General features: G+C 38.1%; 3 protein-coding genes across 5 annotated transcripts; 1 reads left to right on the top strand and 2 right to left on the bottom strand.

Annotated features, from left to right (window-relative positions):
- Window positions 1-341: 341 nt before the first annotated feature.
- On the bottom strand, window positions 342-3,215 carry ptrhd1 (peptidyl-tRNA hydrolase domain containing 1). The gene is made up of 2 exons (XM_066677628.1): window positions 2,798-3,215; window positions 342-1,475 (listed from the first exon to the last, which is right to left on the bottom strand). The coding sequence occupies exons 1-2, from the start codon at window positions 2,987-2,989 to the stop codon at window positions 1,305-1,307; spliced, it is 363 nt and encodes a 120-aa protein (XP_066533725.1). The 5' UTR covers window positions 2,990-3,215; the 3' UTR covers window positions 342-1,304.
- Window positions 3,216-4,123: 908 nt separating this feature from the next.
- Window positions 4,124-9,788, bottom strand: slc25a27 (solute carrier family 25 member 27). Of its 2 annotated transcripts, none has more exons than XM_066677483.1 (10): window positions 9,678-9,788; window positions 9,475-9,546; window positions 9,173-9,364; window positions 8,305-8,389; window positions 7,784-7,906; window positions 7,577-7,689; window positions 7,378-7,462; window positions 7,187-7,279; window positions 5,328-5,430; window positions 4,124-5,232 (listed from the first exon to the last, which is right to left on the bottom strand). In XM_066677483.1, exons 3-10 carry the CDS (start codon window positions 9,258-9,260, stop codon window positions 5,161-5,163), a joined length of 762 nt encoding a protein of 253 aa, XP_066533580.1. In that variant the 5' UTR covers window positions 9,261-9,364; window positions 9,475-9,546; window positions 9,678-9,788; the 3' UTR covers window positions 4,124-5,160. The 2 variants fall into 2 exon arrangements, with proteins under 2 accessions (XP_066533580.1, XP_066533579.1); XM_066677482.1 differs by having other exon boundaries at window positions 9,475-9,595; window positions 9,678-9,782.
- Window positions 9,789-10,415: 627 nt separating this feature from the next.
- Window positions 10,416-17,357, top strand: abracl (ABRA C-terminal like). 2 transcript variants are annotated; one of them, XM_066677114.1, is made up of 4 exons: window positions 10,416-10,633; window positions 10,978-11,080; window positions 13,926-13,994; window positions 15,306-17,357. In XM_066677114.1, the coding sequence occupies exons 3-4, from the start codon at window positions 13,934-13,936 to the stop codon at window positions 15,488-15,490; spliced, it is 246 nt and encodes an 81-aa protein (XP_066533211.1). In that variant the 5' UTR covers window positions 10,416-10,633; window positions 10,978-11,080; window positions 13,926-13,933; the 3' UTR covers window positions 15,491-17,357. The 2 variants fall into 2 exon arrangements, with proteins under 2 accessions (XP_066533211.1, XP_066533212.1); XM_066677115.1 differs by lacking the exons at window positions 10,416-10,633; window positions 10,978-11,080 and adding an exon at window positions 11,379-11,732.
- Window positions 17,358-17,580: the final 223 nt, after the last annotated feature.

Genomic DNA, 17,580 nt, shown 5'->3' with positions numbered 1-17,580 from the left:
CCAAGTGTGTTGAGCTGCCCAGGGATGTTGTGTCAGCAACAGTTTGAATAGAAGCTGACTTCCTATGTCTTGCTTTAAATAGCCTTCACACGTTCAGCTTGTGTCATGGAGTTGATAGGTGAATATCTGAGAACGTTAAAAAAAATTGTTTCCCAACTTTAAAAATTGCATTTGTTTGTGGACTCCAGTGTGCTTGTACTTCATTGGGATGAAAACCTGAAGCCCCCGGGACCCTCAGTGGATGTGGTGACCCCTTCTACAAAGCAATATTAAAGATTAGTGAAAGGTTTCAATTTATTTTTTCAAATATAAAGAGACTGGATAGCCAGATGTTTTCCTTTCTTCCTCTAGCTCAATGGTGGATTCAAAGTTTGTTTTTTAAAAATCCTTCATAGTTGTCATTGCACATAAGCAGTGTGATTCAGAGCGGTTTGAGGTAAATGTTTCATTGTGGAGACAACAGTGGTCATGATAGGAAGCAGGGGTTATGAGCTTTGTGATATAAAGAGAGCCATTTTGTTTGCTATCCATAAACATTGATATTTAAATTTACTTTGAAATGTATTATTGCTAATGGTGGAATAGAGGTAAACCATAAAAGCTACATTCTTATTCAAGAAATATTTTGCCTTATGTTAGCTATACTCTAGAAGACTAAAAACTGATGAAAAGGCCGACCCCTTCTCACATCTAAAGAAAATTAGGTCTTAGTCACACACTAGGGATATTAAACATCTCAGACCACTTTGAATGACTTTATATGGCATAACTATATCCCACTAATATAAATAATATTTGAAAGATTACTGGAATGCTGCTTTAAAATATTTTTAAAAACTTTAAAGTACAATTCTGAAGTGAATGCAGGCTCATAGGTATGAGTAAAAAATGCAAACAACAAAACAGCTGTGGAGGCTTTAGATTCAGTTTACTGGACCATTAACAGCTTCATGCTTTTCAGTTAACATTCATCTAGTTGTTCTTTTCCACCTCATGCTGAAGAAAGTCACTGGTCATGGCATGTAGGCTCTAATAATATGCATTGAACCTACCACTGCTTTGCTTATTTTTATTTTAAACCCATGAATTTTAAGTTATATGTCCACAGTGATTGATAAGTATGACTGAGCCATCCATTTTCTGGGCTGGCACCAAGACCCAAGTGGATGTAGATGAAGAGTTATGAAAAGAATTGCTGCCCCATGCACCAACAGCACTTCAAGGTGGCTCTTACTGAACCCATTTCATACACCACAGAGTGGAGCTCAAAGCTGAAAGAACTCATCTTCTTCAAGGTGGCTGTTTCATTTGAAAAGCTTGAGCTTTTTGAGAAAAGGATGTACAATCTGCTTTGGGTAAGGTTTCAAGGCCAGACAAGTGGCAATGTTCTCAGGCTGTTCCATCCAGAGTTTGTGGGCGATGCCTTTTTCGCTCAGCGTGGCTGATAAGGTGGAGAGACATGCCTCATCTGGTGCCTAGGGATGAATAAGTACTGTTAATAAAATATTACAAAAGATTTATCCATGCCCACTACACTTTGTAGGTCCTTATTAAGGGTAGATTTAAAACATTCTCCAGGAAAACTAGTGTAATGTTTGATTGTGTTCAATCTGTATTATGCTTACAAAGTACTTGATTGTGAATATATTAATGTATAAAAAGTAATCCAGAGTTGTTTTTTTTTTGTAAATGGATTAACAACTAGGGAGAGCAGTATGGCTTCAAGCTTAATAATCATGTTTTTAAAATCATTATTTGATAACTCAAGTACTTATACTAGCTATTTATCCATTCAGTTCCCTTAATTTAAGCCTAATAATTTGTTCCCTCAATTGCCTGGAGGTTGTGGGTTTGATTCCCGCTCCGGGTGACTGTCTGTGAGGAGTTTGGTGTGTTGTCCGCATGGGTTTCCTCCGGGTGCTCCGGTTTCCTCCCACAGTCCAAAAACACACATTGATAGGTGGATTGGCGACTCAAAAAAGTGTCCGTAGGTGTGTGAGTGAATGCGTGTGTGTGTGTGTCTGTGTTGCACTGTGAAGGACTGGCGCCCCCTCCAAGGTGTACTCCTGCCTTGCACTCAATGATTCCAGGTAGGCTCTGGTCCCACCGCAACCCTGAAGTGGATAAGCGGTTACAGATAATGAATGAATGAATTTCAGGGGGGAAAAAAATAAAAAAAATGAAGGCACAGGGAAAGAACACATTGTTAAAATCAATGAAAGATATATTAAAATGTCTAAGGGAATTATTTTTTACACTTCTATATATATATTAAATGGAGGATTTTATTTTTTATTAAACTGTAGCGGTACATTGACATATTTACCTTATTTATTAAACTGAGGGCACAACTTGTGAAACTGAATGAACACATTTAAACTGAGAGAATGTGTATTAAAATGGAACAAATGCTTAGCTGAGGGAATGATATATTAAATGGAGGGAACTATTAATTAAACTGAATTGACATGCGGACTAAGCCCTGGTTGTTAAATTGTAAGAGCAGTTTTAAATCAAGGAACTCAATTAAAATGAGGGGATGTTTTAAGCTTTATTCTACCTTGACATATTCGGTTTTACTGATATCGTGTTATCACGATGACGATAAATACCGCCAAATTGTCCACCTCTATCTGGCAATAATGCACCAGGTGACGCGTCTTAAACGCCTTGAGCTGGTTGCATTTGCAGCATTTTAGGGATTAGCACGTATGTAGTTGTTTATACCTGAATTTCTTTCGTTTTATCATTTTAACGTTGTGTGAGAGAGAGAGAGAGAGAGAGAGAGAGAGCGAACCTGCAGTACTACTTTGTGCATGTTGTCCAGGTCTGATAAATACAGCTGAGTGTCCGGGTCGCTGTAGTGCAGGTGAATAACGGCTGTAGCGGCATGACACGCCTGCGTTATAACCGCTCCCAGGGGCCACGATAAAGAGTGAATAAGATCCGAGCGGACCACCACATACTGAACCAGCCCCGGAGCCGCCATCTTACACAGAGCCGAGTCAGCGGCGAGGAGAGGACGTGTTTATGTTCCGGGGCACAGTACAGAGCGAGTCGTTTTTAAAGAGAAACTCGACAGAATTACAAAGCTACAGGCTCCATTATATGCATTATAAACATGTCTAACCTCCTACTTTAGCTGTATAGTATCTTTAGACTAAGTTTATCTGCTGGAAACATAGGCTCTGGAGAGTTTCATATGAAAAAGTTGAGAAAATTCACACAACAGTGACATCTGCCGGTTAATATCGAATACAATCCCGTCTTAAAAACCGTAGACAAAAGCAGAGCAGGTTTTCTCATTTAGCCATACAACTTAAGCCCAAAGCTGAGGATTGTGTTTGTTGACTTTGGCTATGTGGCTAAACTGAACCCACCCCATGTGTCGTGACATAACATTTAAACATTCAAACAGCAGGCCAACTAACATGTATTTTCCTAAGTTAAATGTTGACCCCAGGTATGGATGCCCTCAGTGATAGTATTAGGATTGGTTATACACAGGGTCCATATGGGCAACCCACCTGAAAACACAAATCTCTGCCCACATTCATCCATGACGTAACCCACCCAGAGCGAATGTTCAACTCATGTGGGCTACTAAGGTGTGCTGGCTGGGATGATTAAAGAGAATGGATAAATTCATTTTTCCATAACAATGTTATGAAGCATTCATATAGCCTGTCATAAATATATGAAAAATAATGTTGTGGTGCCCCATAACTTGCATGTGCATTGCTTCAAATTACCCAATAAACATTTATGTGAAGCTAAAGCATATCCAGTAGTCAAGCACAGTGTGTTTAAATATATATAAGGGAAAATTATAGTTTACACACTGTTAACCCACTATTACCCCACTAGTCTATTACCAATAGCCAAAATAAAAGTTTCTATTATATTTCTCTACAATAAACCATTTCCGATCTGACTTCTCCCATTTAATTTGTTTAGAACTGAGCCACTGAATTATGTCTAATATTAATACATAAAGAGGGAATTCCCCTTTAACTGAACAAACATATTAGCATCTTATATCACTGGTTTAGAATGAAAGAAATACCTTTATTTGTATGGGTTTTTAAGTTTAAGCCCATGAACTGCAAATCTTGACCTCATTTTTAATTTCTTTTTTAATTTTTAATTTAAATAGAGTTTTCTTTATGCATACACTGAATGAAAGACAGCACCGTTGAATGAAGTTTGCATGTTCATGGTACAACATAACAGGTAACAGACATCAATACATGAAGCACACTATCGGTCCATACATTTTTAGACATCCATTTTTCCCCAGAGTATTAATTCAACACTATATCTGTTATCTTTGCTCCTGAGCTCCCCCTACAGTTGCAGCACTTTTACAACACTATCCTGAAATCAAAAGGAAAGGGAAAGCAGGATCCTACCCACCTCCAAGTTGCATAGCACAAGGTCCTCGGTGTGGAGCCCAGAGTAGCAATGACAGAGGCTCTATTCTCTCTATCACACATCAGTTAAACATCTCGCTGTTTTTAAATCTGTAATTTGTAAGGTAAAAATACTACCTAGGGTTGCTCTAACAGGAAGGTTGCCTTTGCTTTGCTCCAGCAACAGCCTCTGGTATTCTGGAAAGGCTTTAGAATAGATGATGCATCATTACTGTGAGGATTTGATGGCATTTAGCCAAAAAAAAAACATTAGAGGTAGGTTAGGTACTGATATTGAATGATTAGTTTTGGATCATAAACAGTACTCCAACTCATCATAAACAAATTGGCTTGAGGCAGGAGCGCTATTCCTCCATTGCTCAACAGGCAAGTGCAGGGTGACCTCAAGCACAAATGGAGCTGTCCCAGATTGAACACTTGTTGTAGCAATGAGTGCATCTTTACATTGTTAAATTCACTAATTTGAAGGGGTGTGAGAATACTTTTGAGGGTGTCGTGTATATCTTTAATTTTACTCTTTTATTTTGAGGAATGTAATGAATTAATTCCTAACCCTGTTTATAATTGCACGTGAGTTGTGTCCTATTCCATCTTATAACACTGCCACGTCATCGTTCTTCTGATTAACTCAGCTGAAGCTTCAAGTCTTATAAGGCACTGAAGGAAAAGGCATTTCATTTCCATCGTGGGCAGCAGTTTTTCCTCAAAGCTCCTTTGATCCAGATGTTCAGAATGAGCTGATGCCTGTTGCTCTCCTGATTTGTTCAAAGGTCAGCCAAAATGTCATTGACCAGGGAGCCTGCAAGGTCAGAATGAACAATATGCATGTACACGAGGCCAAAGAGGAAAAACCTTTAAAATATATATTTCAGTCAATAATATTCTAAACCATACCATTCTTAACCAGGTTGGTAGGAAGCCTTTGTAAAGTGACCAAAATCCCTCCCCCTTCACAGACTGTATGAGGCAGTCTACAGATGACTTATATAAGAGACCCCTGATAAACATGGAAAAAAATTATTTGTTACATGGACCTAAAAATAAAGTGGCTACTGACAGAAACTCATGAGCCATAACAATAAAATCACCTCCTTGTAACTACAGCTGTACATTGTCCATTTTATTATCTTCACTGACCACACAGGTGTAATTTGTTGCTCTACAATTACAGACTGTAGTCCCTCTGTCACCCTGCATTCTTTGTTCGTCTCTGTTCACTCTGTTTATCAAAGTTATTTGGACGGGAGTTCATCCTTAGAACAGCAGCGACACTGATGGTGGTGTGTTAGTGTGTGTTGTGCTGGTATGAGTGGATCAGACTCAGCATTGCTGCTGGAGTTTTTAAACAGTGTCTACGCACTGTCCACCCATTAGCCCATTCCAAAATTTAACTCCAAAAAAATGAGTATCAGGTTAAGATATGTACCGCAGTGGTCATTTTACACATGTAGCACACAGTGGGAGATTTTCTGCGTCATATTTTTGCATGTTTAAGGCATGTTGGCAGCGCTTGTGCAGCACATGCAAATACTCCAGATAATTAGTGGTTAAATTCACACATGCACTGACTCTGATTTTACCTGGAGTCTATACTAGGACCCTAGGAGTATAAAGTCTGAGTAAAGTCTTGGACAAATGTTGCAGGTGTTTGCATACACATACAGCTCCCCTGGGGAAACTATGGTTGCAGAAATATTTTCGGTTGGTGGACTATGCTCAGTCCAGCAGTGACACTGAGGGGTTCAAAAACTCCAGCAGCACTGCTGTGTCTGATCCACTCATACCAGTACAACACACCACCACCACATTAGTGTCACCACAGCACTGAGAATGATCCACCACCAAAATAGCACATGCTCTCTGGTGGGGTCCTGTTAGGGTCCAGTGGTCAGTGGAGCTGATAAAATGGACCATGAATGTAGAAACGAGTAGGTAATATTTAGGGAGCCATAAGTAACTGAACAACTGACTGTTTAGAGAACATTTCAAGGGCCCATGTCATGTGAAACGGAATGTCCTTGTTCTTTTGAACAAAAGATCTTAGTCTGTAGTAAAGATGTAGCATATAAACACTGATGAATATAACACTGTTAGATATTCCACTTCCTCTGCATTCCTTACAGTACATCTGGCTATTTAGTATAAAGCAGTTTAAAATCTGTAGAATGTTTTAGACCAGATGTTCACACATGCAAGTCTTCAATGCAGGGAATAAAAATCAGTCAGTTTAAACCTAAGAGATGAAGAGGGGTTGAAATATAATTATATGTAAAAACAATGACTAGATTTGATAGAATCTGGGCTGAAATGTATGGAACAGTTAAAAAAAAAATCCAACAAATCCTATAGTCACCTGTTATAGATGTTAAATGCCTCAATAATATTTAAGCAGACATTCTGCTCTTTAACCTATAGTCACTGTTTCATTCCTAATCAAATGGGTTTGGGTACAAACATTAAAAAAAAACAGCTCATTATTCAGTTAGTGGACTTTATAGTTCCATAATTGTAGGAGGACTGCAATACAACCAAGAAGGGACAATATGTAACATATCCTAAACATTTCCAGTGAATTAACTGTTAATTTGTAAGCTAAATTAACATTCATTCATTCATTGTCTGTAACTGCTTAAACAGTTCAGGAGCCAACCCGGAATCATTGGGCGAAAGGAGGGAACACACCAAGGAGGGGGCGCCAGTTCTTCAGCTAACCTAACATATCTGTGTGAAACATAACTGATTAGCACACTCACCTTCCGTTAGAGTCCCGAGGCTGGTTCATTATTCTTGTTTTAACCACATCTGCTGGTGTTCCCATTGTAGCTGCTACCAGTCCAGAACAAGTGCTTGTTTTAGGGACATAAACCAAGGTCTGACGTCAGATAGACTTTTTAAAAAATGCATTCAAACATCTATTCATTCAGTGAGAAATGGAAATGTTCACCTTGCCAGTCCATGACAAAAACAGTTGTCCTCTATAGTGGTATGTCTTAGTAGAAGGTGCTTCACACTGTCATATGTTGCGAGGTCTGAATGTCAAAAGGAAAGAACAGTGAGGCCACAGTCACAAAGAAACTGAGTCAAATAAATTAAGTACCTTGTTGTTGAGTTTAATTCATTTTTAAGTGCTTGTTTTGCAGTACCTCCAAGATTGACCAGAGCAGCTCTCTGGACATTGGGCACCCAACCAGCCCAAAGGCCTCGGACACCTCCCTCTGAAAGGATCTTTACAAAGGCATGGTATACTCCATGTACTCTGATAAACCAAAAGAATATGCACAAATACTAATGCAACTAGAGTGGGTTTTCAGGTGTTGTTTGTGGAACTGGTTTCTGTAGGAAGTGCTTACCGTGGTGGTTTTCCCTCAAGCCTTCTCCTTCCTTCCATTTGCATTTGTACCTTTACCAGGTCAGTAGGGCTTGCTAGGAATTGGCCAAAGGCACCAGACAACATGCCACCAACTGCGGCCTTCCTGTGCCAAATAAGAGGTAAAAATGTCACAATTTAACCCATTTGTGCTAAAGGTCAATGCCACAAACTTTTCTCTGAGTTTGGTGTGAAATGTTTTAATGCAGAGAAATATTCTCTCTTTTTTTTTACAGTGGTGTTATAAAAAAGTGTTGTGTTATGATATTTTTTCTCGATCATGTGTGCATTTAAAAATATGTTTAGGCATATACATATACAAATATGTTTAGCATCATTTAGAGGTCCTCAACATTTTGGAGGTTTGCTAAGAGCATCACTGTGAACTAATCTGATTCACACTTGATGACTTACATTTCACTTAACCATTTAATTCATCTGTAATGTAGTAAAATCAGTGGAAAAAATTCTAAAATTGATGATTAACAGTAAACCTCCCCTTACCAAACTGAAAAGCTCCCATCTTCTGATCGTCCTAAGACAGACTCTCTGAGCTTCTCATAGGCTACCATCCTGCCCCCAGAGTAAACTGATCAAAAGAACAAGCACATCAGTAAACAATAGCTTCAGGAACTATATCTTCATATTTACCAGTTTCTCTAAAACCCCCCACCCCTTCATAGAGGCTCAGTACAATACTAGTCAACATCAGTGTCTGTTCAGTAGCATCACAGAACTGAGCAGTTTATGCTGTCCTCAGTGAGCTGCCCAATGATGTTTTGTCAGGGGCTGATTGAAAAGTGATTCATTCAAATGTCTTAGAGGAAGCATGTGCTAACCTTCCCCATTCCATCTTGGTGGCACTGTGTGATTGAGTATCCAATATACAATAACTGGGGAAAAATGACTAATAATATTCTGGGCTAAATTAATTCTGTGATTTATAAATTAACAGCAGCACATCCTCTTAGTCTTGGTTAAAACTATTACAGCAGCATTTTTAATAAACTGGAACGGTGAGACATGTTCACCTAGTTATTTATGCATTCCATACATTGAAAAGTGTATTAATTAACCTCTGATCACCATGTGAGAGATTCAAATATGCATTGTGTGTGTTTGTGTCATTCACACAACAGTAATAAGAAATGCTTTGACTTTGAGGTAATTGGTCTAAATGGGATCATGTACAGATTGAACAACCGTGAACTGACAATAGCTCTGTAAGGGATTCTGCATGTTAGACAAAGCTAGTCAGACATAGCTAGCTAGTTCTTTCTAACAGTTTAAAAGCAAATACCAACACTGGATTTCATCAGGTTGAATTCACAAAAATGGAATGTGATGAAAGTATGGCAAGACCTATTTTTACCTATATGCCTGTATACAGCAGGAGTTGCCCCTTGCCATAACTTCAGGGGTCCCTCTTCACGCACTATTCCCACCGCTGTGCTTAACATGCCCCTGTAGACTGTCCGGGAACGTCCAGTCTTTCCATGCTTTTGAAGACCTGCTTCACCTTGAATCTGAAGCCTCGTTTTAGTGAGATCAAGGGGAAATGTGACTGGAAAACAGGATATTAAAAAAAGAAACAGGAATATTTATACTTAACACATAAAATCGATGGCTTTGGGAATGTCCATAATGTATTTGCAGTCGTTGGACATGTATTACCTAATTCTGCAACAGTAGCGGCGAATGCAGACAGAATGAACTTTGAAACTAGTGGATACCGCGGGTTGTCTTCTACAGGATCCATCGGAGGGGTCAGCAGTCAATTACAATGCTACATAGACTAAAATATATGTTTTGTAGACATACTGAATCATTTCGCATAATCACAACATAAATGCGATTTTACACAAATGAGTACTCACCTGAAAACCATGCCCTGCAACTGTTTACTTTCTCGAGTCCGAACAGCGGCTTTCAACGAACAAGCGACTCCACTGTAGTTCAAAGTCCATTGACGTGAGATTGTGTCAAATGGAATCCCGAAGTGATTTAAACAGCATTTCCCGTCAGCCTTAGCGTGATAGACGCAAACATGTCAGAAGGACTCGTTACCTGATTGGACAGTCCGTTTAATGACTGATACATACAAAACTTGGCGCCTTGTGGAGAATCTGTTTGATGACTTTGACTGATTTAGAATTATAGGCTCATAATATAATGCCACTGAAACACACTAAAAGCTAAAAAATAAAAAAATGACGGTAAAAATATAGCTATATATTTTTGTGTTTGGATATGTAAAAAAAATGGGAACGTGTTGTGAGATTTTGCTGGGGTGCTTCAAAGCCCTTTAGACAAGAATGAATAAATAAAATATGTAATAATAATAATAATAATAATTATTATTATTATTATTATTATTATTGTTGTTGTTTTTATTTATTTATTGTTATTATTTTTACATATCTTTGAAACTAGTGTTCCAAATAAAGTTGCAAACAAATTCACTCAATCAATAAATCTTATTGAACCTAAAGTAACAAATAATCTTGTCAGCTTTTAGGGTAGGGCTTTAAAGCTGAAGGCCAGCGGCGTTGTATACAGGATCAAGGAGATGAAGGTGTAGACTTTTAAGGCACAGTGAATTTTATTTCTCTGAAATATCTTTAAAATATATCACTCTGATGAACAACGATGAATCAGGGCTTTAATCAATGACCAGAGGGGAACTATTATAAACATTTTTTGTGATTTTTATATGATAGTACTATGTAGGAAGGTCCTTTATGTGTTATTTCAGGTGACATTATTCCTTATTGATTACGTTTGGTATGCTCTGTGAAGCTGGAAGTTGTTTGCAGAAGCTGTAGTATTCCAGGTATTTGCTGTGGTATTCCTGGTTGTTGCCAAGTGTCTCATAGTTGTTACGTTCTTGAAATTTGGATGCTATAATACTGTATAGATGATTACTGGATTGTTGTCACGTTGCTTGCTGTGGGTTCCTACCCTCCTCCAAAAGATACATAGTGCAGTTTCTGCAGTTCTGAGTCTGAACAAGCAATGAGTGAGCTTATGTTCTAACTATTACAGGCTAGTGAAATGACAGGTCACTATGACTTTGAAGCTGTTACTTTAAGGTAGACATACTACCTAGTGTACCTTTAATGAAAACAGCAAGTTGGCTTCACGAATGGCATCCTATTATTGTTCCTGTACCTATAGCGGCGCTGTGCGTGACGTCACGCTCCGCTCCATATATGGTGTGGTTTCTCCGCGGAGTGTTGAGCTCAGTGAAACCCCGGCCCCGGAGAAACCCTTTACCACGGTGAGTTTGGATTTGTGAAGTTATTAAACAATGATAATATGAGATTTTTCCGTGCGCCTATATTATAATTGTACGGCAATTATTATACCCGTTTTAACATGTGGATATGGATTATGGGCTGAACCCGGCATCATTGTGTGGTTGGTCTATGGGGTAAAAGCTAGTTTTTGTCGCGCAAATCGGTTACCTTTTAAACTAAACATCTTTGTCAGTGAACGATGCCATAGAAAAATATATTCCCTGTGGCTTAGAGGTGTTTTATTTGATTGTGGTGCTTTTAAATTTGTGAAAAACCGCGTTAACTTCCGTGTTTCCGCGCATGGATAGCTCTAGGCTGGAGCGAGTCATGTGCATCTTAAGCCGGTACAATACAACAGCTTTGTCCCCTTTTTCTAATAAGACTAAATCAGCTGGGGTCTGTTAAACACGAAGCCCTTCGAAATTTCTGTGGGGCTTTTAAATAAACGCAGGTTATTAAATATACATGAATATAGTCTGTCTGACGACGCCGTGCTCTTTTAAAGAGGGGGACCCCTCCCAAAACTGAACTTTAAGCTCTTGAGAAATTAGAAGCAGAATAAAAGAGAATTCCACAGAGGTTTTCAGCCAATTTCTGCCTGATTCAGAGGAGTTAGCAAAGCCATTCGCAGGGGTATGTATTGGACACTTAACATTACATTTTTATTCCGTTTTCTTCACACTAGCAATGATGGGAACGCAATCATGTAATGCCTATAGTAATAGAAAAAGTATGGCTTGGATTTCACATCTATACACATATATAATGGCAGCTTTTGGAGGCATTAAATCTTTACGAGTTTGGAATGTTTGTGGAATTGGAGACCTCTCTGGTGGAAGTATGTAATTGCAAAAACTACGAGGAGAACCACACTCCATTCCCCACAATTATGATGCCAGAATGTAGCTTAAATAATTTCTGCTTGATTTAAGATGTAACAAAATAAAATGAAGACGTTTAAGGTTAATATACAGTACTGCTTCCCCAAAGCTGACTGTATCATTTAAGTTGGAATAGAAAAATCTAGAACATACCCTGGGCAAAGCATTAGTCCACCACAGGGCATCACATGCTCATGTTTATGGACAGTTTAAAATAACTAATCCACATACAAGCAGGTGTTTTTAGATTTTTAGAGGGAACTAAAAGACCCAGGGGAAACCTACTCAGATACAGGGAGAACACACCAAACTCTACACAGGTAGCGTCCAGAGGTGGGGTTTTGAACACAACCTCATGACCATGGAGATGAATCAGTAATAAGACCCCAAAAATCTGATTGAGGAATGAATTAATGATTTTGTTTTTTCTCGCAACAGCAGAAACACACAATTTTAGCAGACATTTTTCCTCTTGACTGAGTATTGCAACTCTTTGTTTTTTGTTTTTTTTTGAAAACCGTATTTTATGACAAACCACACTATACTTATATATTTCAGTTGCTCAGACATGATTAAAAATCAGTAGATTTCCTTTTTAATTATGGAGTATGAACTAAAATTCTTAAGAGCATTAGGAAAAATAAAAGCCTGATTCTTGAATTATTGAAGAAATGCCTTTCAAAATGATATTTGGCATATTATAGCCTGCAGTTCCCAAATGCTGTCATTAAACATCCATCCATCCATCCATTATCTGTAACCGCTTATCCAATGTCATTAAACATGCCTACTTAAATTTCATTTTGTCCTGTCTGCTGAAGACAAACATCTCTTATAAGGCTGCTCTTTCTCTCACTGTACAGCAGGGTGCTGGTGTGGTGCCCATTGGGTGGTTATAAAATTAAATTGTTTATACTGAGGGCAAAATTTCTTTTGTATGTGTTTCGCTTTGCTATAGAGTCATCTAGCTTCCTTAAGCGCTGTCGAACAATTCTATAGAAACTTCAAACCCATTCACACTATATTGCTCAGAATTTGTGATTGGAGCTTCTGGTAAGTCCCCTTCTTGCAGGGCTGGACCGGGAACTAAATTCAGCCCCAGACCTGGGACATTCAGTAAATGTCATGTAAATTAATAGAGGAGTAGCTTTCCAAGTGCATCACTTTTCTTCATCAGTGATTGCATTTTTGCTAAGGACATCAAAATTCTCTCTGTGGCTTGAGTTTCTCCAGACTTAAAATGTGAAATCTCCAGAGTACCAGGTCCAGAGATATACTGGAGTGGTCTTTTAACACATAAAGCTTACAGTGGGAAATTTTCTGTGCCAGATGCATTCTCACAGCTGGAAATGTTCTATGTGTTTAAGACATGATGCAGAGCTTGTGCAAATGTAGGATATGTAGCATAATATAGCATAAATAATATTTGTTGTGGCTAATTAGGCCACTTTAACATTTTAGTCCCTTGTGTTCAGCATTCAGGAAATCAATGCTAATATTTCATGTAAATAGATCAATTTTTAAACATAGCCGATTACATTGTTTAAGTTCATTCATTCATTGTCTGAAACCGCTTATCCAGTTCAGGGTCATGGTGGGTCGGAGCCTACCCGGGATCACTGGACGCAAGGCAGGAACACACCCTGGAAGGGTTGCTAGTCCTTCACACACTCACACCTATGGACACTTTTGAGTCTCCAATCCACCTACCAACATGTGTTTTTGGACCATGGGAGGAAACCGGAGCACCCGGAGGAAACCCATGCAGACACGGGGAGAACACACCAAACTCCTCAAAAACCGTCTACATGACTACATTCTTAAACACACTTGAACCAACTGACATGCCAAAGACCCTGAAATTTCAGAACTGAGCTGTGTGTTTTCAAGTAGTTTTCTGGAGATAAATCCATTAAAGTGTAATTTTTTGTTTTTATTTTTTCAGTGGAAAAAATGAATGTCGATCACGAAGTAAATCTCTTGGTGGATGAGATTCGCCGTCTTGGCAGCAAAAGTAAGTATTTTCCCTTTCTTATTATAGATGTTTAACACTGATTTGTGCAAATGTACAACTGTTATACAAAAGTTTGTACAACATAGTTTTCAGAAGGAGGCAAAAATGTTTGGCTCGCAATGTCTAGAGGACATGTCCTGTCAATTCTGGCTGAGCCTGGCAGTTGTTTTGTGAGAGTCATTTATTTGGCCTACTTTTTTCCTTTGGCAAATTGTTTTTGCAAGTCGTAGCATTGCACTGCCACTCCCACTGTCATAACCTTTAATTTAACAGCCTTTGAGCATGATCAGGATCAGAGGTTCTGTGTGAGTTGTCTTCCTGTTTATACTCTACCTTATGAAATATCATGGTACCCTGCTTGCACAGATAACTTATGGCCTTAACTATGGTCAATGTTAATTTGAAGAAGACTGTACATATATATTTCCCCCACACTTTCAGAAAAAGGTACTGTATGAGTTTCACAACTCAGGTCTCACTTTCACATTAACTGTAGTTTTGTTGTTGTTGTTGTTTTTTTTTATCATATCTTATAATAATAAATAAAATAACTTATTGCTGTTTGATTATTTGTTGTGCTCTCCAGTGTCAAATAGTGGAGGATGGGTTCCCATTTTTGAGTCTTGGTTCCTCTCAAGATTTCTTCCTTTCTTACTGAAGTTACAGTAAACATTCCCTTGAGGCTACACCAGTGAAATGAAGAGTTTCTTTCAGTCTGTTCCTATTTGTTTCTGGGAGTTTGTGGTCAAGTTCAAAAAACCAAAATGACATTTACATTCTTTGCTTTTCACCAATTTAAAGAGATACATTAGTGGAAAATCAAACTTATGTATTTTGCCCCAATTGACCCATGAGTTATTGATCAGCTAAGATGAGTTTTTGTCTCCAGAGTTGGAACTTTCCCTGAAGCTAGTAGGCTAGGAAAGTAAAAAGCTAAAAGTGCAGATAAAACATAGAATTCAAGATGGCTGCTATTTTCTGAAATGTGTATATTTTGTCTTTTTTTTTATAGGCCAATGGAACATATTTAAATTTTTTATGTAAAATATTAGTCATATGACAATATACAAATGTATATTTTTTCATTAAACCATGGCATTTGGAAATTTAGAAACTTTGCACATGAAACAAATCGACAAACAATGTCGCACAGCTATAATCGGTAATATCCTGGATTTTGTCCATAGATTTGTCCATTTTTAAATATGGTGTTTGATGTTGTACCATAATGCAAGCTGTACTTCTGATGAAATGACTTATTTAGCTTTATAATGCTGTATAGCCAATAATCACTTCTCACACTTTTTACAGATGCAGATGGGAAAACTTGTGTTAAATTTGGCGTTCTTTTTAATGATGACAAGTGTGCCAACCTCTTTGAGGCACTGGTAGGAACATTGAAAGCGGCCAAGCGAAAGAAGGTCATCACGTTCCAGGGGGAACTCTTACTGCAAGGAGTTCATGATAACGTGGATGTCATATTACTGCAGGAATGAACTTGACAAGCTGTTCTCCAGTCAGCAATTATTTTGAGAGATCTTTGTGCTACAATGAGTGAGAAACATTTTGATATCACACAATCATGAATGTATCATCATTTTTACATTGGAATATATTTTATAAAGCTGTCTGCTGAGTAGAGTGAGCTGCATCTAGATTTGTTTATTTTTTTCTTTTATATGTGCAACAGCCATTTATTATTAACAAGATTGAAGTTGCTACCTCTTATTAAATTTTAGCAAAAAAATGAGATGCAAATGAGAAAAGAGATGTCTTGCATTTTGGCACATGCAAGCCCTGTACTGTATTAGTTTGTGAGCTAGATTTATGAATGCAAGTTATTACTCCTCTTATTCTTAAAGAGACTTAGCCCATGACCTTCCAGTGCAATACTGTTACTGTGAAAATGGCCGACAGATTTATTTGTGCCAAGTATCTGGTTGGTTCCTTAGTAGAGGTCATAGAAAAACATAGATGAATAAATGACTAAATGTTTTCTGTTTAGGTAATCTGGATGTAAAAATGTCATTTGAAATTTGATAAACAAGCCTTTCTTACAATTAAATTTTATCTTGGAAACCTAAGAACCTTTGCCTTTATAATGTTTATAGAACATATTTTCATGTAAAATTTGAGTAATGGCAAGCATTGTTGTAATAGCAAGCACACTTAGAATCAGGCACGGCATTGTACACTTGATGGCTAATGAAAATACATCTCAGATTGGAGCAACACATTTAGCAATATAAATACACTCATAGAAAAAAAATGCACCAAAAAGCAGTTGTTGAAACTTGATATGTGTGAATTTAATGTTATATGTAAGTGGTTACAATATTAGAGCAACACAATATGTTTACTGGGAAAAACTGTACAGTTGACAGGAGGCATTTGTTGGGCCACCTCTGGCTTGGATACAAGATGAGATATGGGGGGTGGCATGGAGGCATAAACATTCCGTATGACATCTTGCAGCACATTTGCCCACAGATATTGCAGCTGGGCCTGTAGATCCTGCACACTCTTAGGTTGCAGAATCTGGTATTTCTGCTGGTCCCATATATTCCTGGGAAACTCTTGCTGTGAGGGCACATTTAGTTAATGGCACACCAGATAATCACACCAGCAGTTCAGGCAGTATGTCACTCCACAGCAAAGGCAGGATTGAAGTGCTCAACACGAGGCCTCCACACTTGAACATGACTATCGTTGAATCCCAGATAGACCCCAGATTTGTTGCTAAAGACAATACAGATTCAGTCTATAGCAGTCCAGGTTTCTCGTTCACAATACCAATGTTCCCAACACCTCATAACAGTTTCGTCAGAAGGGCCTAGATCCTTTGTCAAAAAGATCATCCTGCTTCTCTCAGTCCAATGATAGCACCCCCTCTCAAAGTCTGTCACTGGGCAAAATTTCAAAACAGACTGCATGCTGAGGTTAGCAGCAATCCTGTGTGCATTTTTTTGTCAATGAGTGTACATGAAAGTTTGACCAGAGAATTTTAAGGTGTTATTATTTTATTTTATTTTTTAATTTTTTTTTAAAAATTAATTCTTGTATGGAATCCCAAATGGGATTAAGTCTGTTAAATACGTTAACTATAGTTGGCAAATTAATTTAATGCATCATGAGTTGTCAGAAAAACTTCAATGGACTTATATTGTCTGAATCCCAGATAACTTTCTACTGGATATTTAAAACACTGTATAGATACAGATGATATTCACTTACGAGCTGTATAGGGAACATCTGATATTTAGACTGTGAACTCTCTTCAAGATCACTGATTTATTTTCTGCTGAAAAAAATCTACTCTTTGCTTTTGTATCAGCATTTTTATATAATTCAACTCATTAAAATTGTACCATTTGTAGTCTCTCAAATTGTGTGTTTATTTTTGCCTTTCACATCAACCAGAAGGAGGGAGGGAGGGGGGTTTCCTACCTTTCTAGTACAGTTTCTGCAGTGCTGAGCCTGGAGTGGCAACAGCAGATGCTGTAGACTAACTCCTGGATATCTAGGCTAACTTTACTGGAATTTTGAACAAATGGCACTTGTGAGCAAGCTCTTGGAACAGAACTCG

The sequence above is a fragment of the Hoplias malabaricus genome, chromosome 7 (assembly GCF_029633855.1).
Source record: "Hoplias malabaricus isolate fHopMal1 chromosome 7, fHopMal1.hap1, whole genome shotgun sequence".
Classification (NCBI taxonomy): Eukaryota; Metazoa; Chordata; class Actinopteri; order Characiformes; family Erythrinidae; genus Hoplias; species Hoplias malabaricus.
The sequence above is the reverse complement of the archived record's forward strand: the minus strand, read 5'-3'. Positions and strand labels throughout refer to the sequence as shown.

Excerpts from the sequence above, each read along its gene's own strand:
- ptrhd1 (XM_066677628.1), bottom strand. The coding sequence starts at position 2,989 with ATGGCGGCTCCGGGGCTGGTTCAGTATGTGGTGGTCCGCTCGGATCTT. Across the intron at positions 1,476-2,797 it reads TGCACAAAGTAGTACTGCAG|GCACCAGATGAGGCATGTCT; the intron begins GTTCGCTCTCTC and ends ATTCATCCCTAG.
- slc25a27 (XM_066677482.1), bottom strand. The coding sequence starts at position 9,559 with ATGGATCCTGTAGAAGACAACCCGCGGTATCCACTAGTTTCAAAGTTC. Across the intron at positions 8,390-9,172 it reads TGCTGTATACAGGCATATAG|TTTACTCTGGGGGCAGGATG; the intron begins GTAAAAATAGGT and ends TCTTTTGATCAG. Across the intron at positions 7,280-7,377 it reads TTTTGTCATGGACTGGCAAG|CACTTGTTCTGGACTGGTAG; the intron begins GTGAACATTTCC and ends CCCTAAAACAAG.
- abracl (XM_066677114.1), top strand. The coding sequence starts at position 13,934 with ATGAATGTCGATCACGAAGTAAATCTCTTGGTGGATGAGATTCGCCGT. Across the intron at positions 13,995-15,305 it reads TCGCCGTCTTGGCAGCAAAA|ATGCAGATGGGAAAACTTGT; the intron begins GTAAGTATTTTC and ends CACTTTTTACAG.